General features: G+C 32.6%; 1 protein-coding gene across 1 annotated transcript in view; it reads left to right on the forward strand.

The window, feature by feature from the left end:
• The window catches only part of DIAPH2 (diaphanous related formin 2), a 791,459-nt gene that overhangs the window by 205,037 nt on the left and 578,808 nt on the right, over window positions 1-7,614 (forward strand). Inside the window, exons 7-8 of the mRNA XM_011371113.2 lie at window positions 1,111-1,247; window positions 3,008-3,116. Coding sequence (XP_011369415.1) covers window positions 1,111-1,247; window positions 3,008-3,116 — 246 coding nt within the window. The remainder of the gene's footprint in view (window positions 1-1,110; window positions 1,248-3,007; window positions 3,117-7,614) is intronic.

A 7,614-nucleotide genomic window follows, 5' to 3' on the forward strand; every position in this document is an offset into this window, starting at 1 on the left:
CCCCCCCACCCCCGCTTGAATTCTTTTAGAAGTTAAATTAGGAAGGAACCATGAAAATATTCATATGCTTGGTACTTAACTTAAGGTTAGCTTGAAATGCCATTTTTGCTCCAATGAAATGTCAGATTTCACCATTAGATTGTAAAAAGAAGCAAACACATTTCATAAGAAAGCTGAGAAATATTTTGTGGGACAAAGATCAAAGAAAATACTACCTTCTTAATGTAGTAAAAACTCAAGTTTGGGCTTTAACATTTCTTTACCTATTCGTTTTTATAATGCGCACACATATTTGAGCCTAGAAAAGAAATGAAAACGGTGCCTTCTCTGCCTGGTTGACTGTGACACTTACTAAAATACAAGTGCCATGTGGTGATAGAAAGAAAGCTAACTATGGGAGGTGAACACACGATGTAAATATACATATATGCCTTACTGTTAAAATGTTCAGCTGAAACTTACCGGATTTCATAAACCAGTGTCACCATAAAAAATAAATAAGTTAATTATTAAAAAATAAAAATAATAAAACACAAGTGCCATTTTTTTTGGTTCAGAGCTTTTGTAATGGAGCACAGCTGCCTGAAAGGAAGAAGATAAGAGAGAGAAGATATTGGAAAATCTATACAGAGGTTTATTGCTTTAACTGGCATATTGTACACAAAAGAGCTTTTCAACATTTTACCCTTTTTGTTCAACTTTATTTTCCACACAAACATGTTGGAGAATTTAACCATGAATTCCACATATCTCCAGGGAGACTCAACAATATAAGTAGAATTACTTTAGAAAATAATATCAGTATGTGCTTTACATGTTCTTCTTTGTTGAAGAAATACTGATTGTTCCCATATTTCTCCCAAATCTTTAAGGGACTTTTAGGCAGGCTAATGGAAATCATATCTGATCGAGGGGCAAAAACTCCAATATGCAGTCATTAAAAAAAAAAAAAACAGACAAATAACTGCTTGTTTGAAGAACATTCACCATTCATATAATCAGGTAGAACTTATTGTGGAGGTATGGGTTTTTAGAAAATCATTGTAAGTTGTTTTTAAAATTACAGTTATGTTCTAAAGACATTTTGAATGAAGTTTCTTTTTTTTAAAGTTTGGATTGCAAAGGATTCTAGGAGATGAAAGAAGTCTTTTACTATTGGCAAGAGCAATTGACCCTAAACAACCCAACATGATGACTGAAATAGTAAAAATACTTTCTGCTATTTGTATTGTTGGAGAAGAGAACATGTAAGTATTGCTATGTTATCATATTAACTGCCTGGATATAACACAAGAAATTAACAAGTCCTACCTCGTTGCTGTTGTTTTAGATAACTTGCATGAAGATAGTGTGAATTTTGGGAAATTATTAGCATTTTTATTTTATCTATTTACATTTTAGCTTTTTTTTTTTTTTGATGTTTTGAAAAATAGGTTTAAACAGAACCCTAATGGGAAATTCTTCAAAGTTAGATTCAAAATGAATGAATAGAATTTTGTTTAGTAAAACAATTATTAGAAAACTAAGAAAAAAATCAGAGAATAGTTTTGACTACATACACACACACACGCGCGCGCGCACACACACCTTACACACACACACACCTTACACACACACACATATGCATTAAAAATTGACTTGTTTAACTGAATTAACTAGATGTTTTTATTTTGTACTATTATTTTATAGTAGTATTTTATTTTATCTGTCTACGGTAAGTGAAAAGATGAAGCCATTATTCATAGAATGAAATAAATTAACCTGTTAAGGAGAAAGAACATAAAGGCTGTTGGTAATTTTTCAGAGTGCATGTAAGTGCCAGTTTCAGCAAGTTATTGCCAACCATACATTAGAGCCTTTCTTCTTATGGAAATAATATTGAATCAGAAGCAAAATGTAAGATTCAATGTCATTTATATGTCCAGCTAATAAGAAACCATTGTGATAAAAAAATGAAATACCTGCTAAATGAAATACCATGGACTAAAATATTCTTTCCAAACAGTTTATGTACCTGCAGTAATTTCAATTGGAATCAGAATAGGGCCATGCAAAGATTTGAGAATATTCTAATATGTCGACTTTCTCATACCTGTTAGAATAAAATGAGATGTTGCTTGCTGCTTGGCTAGTGTCCTTAGAAACTGAAAGACAGACACTAAACAAAAGTATTATTACATAACATTGTCTTAGCTCAGTGAGAACAAACTGAGAATGAGATAACATATGCAAAAGTAGGGTTTCCTTAGGTTTTAGAGAAAAATTAGTTTATACATGAGTAAGAAATATTTTTCTAGTCAATTAGATTTTTTAATACTTAATTCATATAATACAACTTACTCTGGTATACTTGCAATTATTTAATTATAATTTCAGATAGAGTTTGATAAGAGTAGTATTCTACATAGAGGTTAATTTGATTCAGACACTGTAGAGAGATCATTTTTAATATTTTTGTTGAGGTAAATACGTTTCTTATGCTAGGCGATTAGAGACGCTTCTCTAATTACTGAGGCTTTCTCTTTCAGGTTTTTCTTTGTTTCATTTTCAAATAATATTAATGTTTTCAAGTTTTTTTTAAAAAATTTACTCTTTCCAGCACTTTATTATAAAATTACACTTGGGTTAAACTCGAATACACTTTTAAAAGCTGTAGATGCCCTTTTGTGTTTAAGTGATATTAATATCTGTTGCGTGAAATGATAGAACTTGAAATTTTAAATTTCAGTGTTTATCATTAAGTATCTTTTAGAAAATGTCACCCAGAAAAGTTATTTTCCTCAAGATTTTTAAATTGAATTTTCATTTTGATGCCCTAAAATTATTTAAAGCTATTGATATAGATTTGTAGAGATATGCGAACAGGAACGTAATTCTTAAATTGTAATGATCTCTATAAACATCAAGCACGGGGGAGGGGAGAGGAGGGGGAATTGAAAGAGATAACCCATAGTTATAATGTGTGTATAAGATATATTTCTAATTTTTTCTGTATTTGTCTCTATAGTTTAGATAAACTTTTAGGGGCTATATCTGCAGCAGCAGAAAGAAATAACAGAGAACGATTTTCACCAATTGTGGAAGGATTAGAAAATCATGAAACTGTGCAATTACAGGTGAGTTAGTTTTGTCTTAAATTGCTCCAGGGTTATATTTAGAGTATGCATTCTGTATGACACCGACTCCATTTGAGCTAACACTTGAATTGAACGGAACATAAAAATAAAATTCATTCTGTTGCTTGCTTCATATAAGCCAAAGTTTTGTCTGTGAGAATAACAGTTTGTTTAAAATTAGAGTACTTTGGCTAATTATAAATATGACTATGATTGTCATTAATATTTGGGTAGAGATTCAGTAATTGATGTAATAAACCACAGAAATTAAAACCCTAGCAATAATCAGGGCAAGAGGGCAAGCAGTTCAGCCAATGTCATTATCCTAACAAGTGGGCTTTTGTAGATATTTAAGAAAAGTAAACACATCTCTCTGTGCTATACAAACAACATTTAGAATTCTGACTCACCAGAATAGGAGATTGAATTTCAACTCTTAGGTCAGGGTGTATCTGATAGCCCTGTGTAGACCCAGCCTAAATGTTTTCTTTAGATGACTCACTATCTTTTCTTAGATGACCTCAGGAAAGGACCCAGATAACTTTGTTCTTGAGAGATGAGAACTCATACTTATTGATCATACTTATGATGTGAGATCCTGGACTAAACATTTTAATTTACATCTATTATCTGATTTAATTCTCATAACAACCCAGCTATGTAGGTACTCTTATTTAGTAGTGAGTATTTTAAATATGAAAATTTCCTATCTGATGTAAAACATTTTCTTTTCCTCTTTTTATTGTATTATGAATTATTGGTATCCTTTTTAACTGGAGTTTGAAGCTAGAGTAGATAGATAAATTGGCTTATCCAAAGAGAGTACTGTAGTGTTAGAAAACTATAATCCCCCTCCAAGAATTTCAGGAAATTTGTTAAATGTTACTTCTCCAGCTACAATAAGCAGTTTGGATAAACGTTTATGGTGTGCCTTTTATATCCAGTATATTACATTTAAAAAATAATAATTAGGGTATTTCCTTCCAGTGTTTTCCTTTTTACAGTATACTTCTTATAAAATTTATCTCGGTAAAATTTAATATCTCTGCTGAAAGGTTTGAAAACTATCTTTTTAGCTGACTTCTTGAAATTTTTGTTCTTGTTACGGTGGTTGGACTTACCTAACTAAATTTCATTGACTTTCAGTCATATGTAGGAGTTTGCATTTGTCTTGCAAAGTTTAAGAGGAATTAGGCATTTTAGATATATTCAGAATTTTCATTACTCACTCGAATCACACAGTTGTTGAGGGGTAGATTTGTGATTTGAAACCAGGTCTTTGAGATGCCAACATTTGTATACTGCATTGTCTGACCTTTAAAATGACACCTCTGACATAGAGTAGTTCACCCCAAATAATAAGAGAATGACATTTTCTGGCCTTCAGGAAGCTGGACTGAATGGAGTGATAAAATGGCAAGTTGTTAACAAGTAAACATGGAAGAATCACAGACATCTTGCTAGGTATTCAAGAAACTGTTGAATACTGATTATAGATGCAAACGTATGCAAAACACAATTTGAAATTTCCTATTCTAATGAGCTACAAAAATCAGTCATTTGTTATATGCAGAGCCTATTACTCTCACAAGAATTGTTAAGTGGGTTTGCTTATTTGTATTATTTCATGTGAATGAAAAAAATTCATCTAAAAGTTCAAAAATATATTCAGAATGCAGAATGAAAAACAAAAGTTTAAATCTGTTGTTTAAAAAATATAATTAGTGCTGTATTTTAACAGAATGACTTTTCTATTTCTGTAGTATCCTGAGACTTCTTAAAATGTTATTACAGTCTCAGGAAGTAATTCTGTTAAAATACAGGACTAATTATATTTTTAAATAACAACTATATACCTTTTTTTTTCTTTTTTGGGTTTTAAAACACATTATAAATTTCTCACAGAAGTTTTCTAGCTCATCTTTAAAGTGAAATTTTAATGCCTTTGATAGGATTTTCACTATCTTCAGTAGTTGAAAAAATAGATAAAACAACAAATCACATATTTTCATATGCTCTTCATTGACATCCTTTCAGCTTAGTAGCATTCTCAAGTCTCCCCCATACTACAACACCTTCTTTTGATCTTACTTACCCTTGAATTAGCCTCTCATCTTCCTTTTTCATTTTATAGTCCAAATCTCTAAAAGAATCAATACTTGTTTTCTGTTTCTCAAATTACCTTTCACAACTCAACCTTTTCACAGTTCTCAAAAAGGTCAACAGTAATCCTCTAATTTCAAAATCCCATGTCCTATTTCCAATCCTGATCACTTGGCACTTCTGATAACCCTCCTCCTTGAAAATTCAACGGCCTTGGCTTTTCGGCCACTATTCTTTCCTTGCTCTTTGACTACCTTTACCTGCTCTTTCCCTTCTTCATGTGTTTTTCTTCTTACTTCTTGAATGTTTTATTCTCTGTGTTCTATCCTTGGTCCTCTTCTACTATCATTTTTTTGTGCATACATACAGATGTACATACGCATGTATACACTCATACATATATATGTACACACATATAATTCATTTTCTTCATGTATGTTCTCAATTGATTCTCTAGCTCTAACATCCACTATGTTCTAGTGATTCTCCAGATTTATGAGTCCAGCTCATCTCTCTCCCTCTAATCAAACCTACATGTCCAAATGCCTAACTAGATGTCTCATAGACATCATAAAAATAAGAAACTAAAAATAGCATTTATAAGCCATGTGCCAATGTGCTAAATACATATGTTACTTCGTTTTTAAACCTTACAGCAATTCTATGGGAGATAGTAGTAATATCCCCATTTTATAGATGAGTAAACTGAGGCTCATAGAGGTTAGATAACTTTCCCCGGGTCACAAAGTGAATAGGAGGCAAATCCCAGATTAGACACTAGGGTGTCTAGCTCTTAACCACTACGTGGTGCCTCCTCTTATTAAAACTGAGCTCACTCTCTCTTCCCTTTAACCTGATTCCTCCAAAAAGAAGTCTACTCTTCTTCCTGTCTTTCTAATTTTAAATTGTAGATGTATCGTCTTTTACCAAATCTTTAATATTCCTCAAGACCTCATTCTTCTTTGTTCTCTGCATCCGATCAATCATCAGATCTTATAGAGCAGACTATGAATCTATCCCAGTCTCTCTACCCCCACTGCCTACTGTCTTTATCTTCTCACTAATATTATTTCCACAATTTCCTAATTAGTACCGTATACTGATAGATTCTTCCCCTCCAGACAAATGTTCTGTACTGCTCTCAGTTATCCTTAAAAGATAAATCTGATTCTAACATAGTAGCATTTCTAGAAAGCTATGCTCATGACTCATTGCTACCTTGATAAAGGTGAAGATCTTAATCACAATGTATGACCTTTTTCAGTGTGGTCCCAACTTTGAGCTTGTCATTCTCTCAAAAGTACCATATATTTTAACCTTACTAAACGTGGTGTTTCTCAAATGTGCCGTAGACTTATGTCTTCAAATATTTTATCATGTAGAAATACCAACCCTTCTACACTCATATCCCTTTTCTCCTGGCAAGGTTTAATTTAGGTATGTCCTGAAAAAGTCTAGGAGGGTTTCAGTGAGGAGGTGATGCTTTAACTGGATCTTGAAGCATAAATAGGAAACAGTATTATGGTGGGATGGGAGGCAAGAAAATGACTTCTGGTAGGTAAAAACTGAAGCCAGAGTGGTCTGCAAGTCACTTCACAAAAGAAGACAAAATGAGGTAATACCAACTTATAGCTGAAATTGATTTCTACATGGAAAGAGAAGGCAGTACAGTTAATCTCCAATGATATATTATAAAGAGCCCAACTTTTACAGGCCGATGTTGGTCTAAAAGGTGCCATGTCTTAAAGTGTTTCAGGAGCTGTATGCAGAAGTGACTTAGCATGATATAATATATTTTAAAAATGTTTTTTTAACATGCTAAAAATAATAAGAAATTTGTGCACATTGCCATTAGATATGGTACACAAAAACATAGAGTAAATATATAGTTCATTGATGTGTAGTAGGTTCACTTATCCTGACTTTACCTATTTGATAATCATTTTGGAATATAACTGAAAATGAAAAAATAAAGCAAGATTAAAACAATCTGAGCAGCCTACAAAAAGTCAACAAATCCATCAAGTAAACCTTATGATGACAAAGACCTTTTGGCCTTTAATCAGAGTGTATTAACTCTTTTTTCCTATGGTGTCTTAATGAGCCCAATTATCTGTTTTCCATCCACAGCAGATGAGAAGCACAGGTTGGGAAGCTGGAATAGTATTTATTCCAGATCGTTGAACTGAGATGATCAAGAAGTGACAACTGACAGATTAAAAGCAAGGGAGAAGGACATAGAAACATAAAGTCTAGAACTAGAATGCAAAAATTACATTTGGTTTCATTTAGTCTCGGAGCAAGAAGCCCTAAACCCCTCAGTAGCTCCTAAGGGCATCTCTGTGTTACATCATAGCTCACTAACTCACATATTTAATCATGCCCCTGAGTTAGC

Source organism: Pteropus vampyrus, unplaced genomic scaffold (genome assembly GCF_000151845.1).
Source record: "Pteropus vampyrus isolate Shadow unplaced genomic scaffold, Pvam_2.0 Scaffold184, whole genome shotgun sequence".
NCBI classification, from domain to species: domain Eukaryota; kingdom Metazoa; phylum Chordata; class Mammalia; order Chiroptera; family Pteropodidae; genus Pteropus; species Pteropus vampyrus.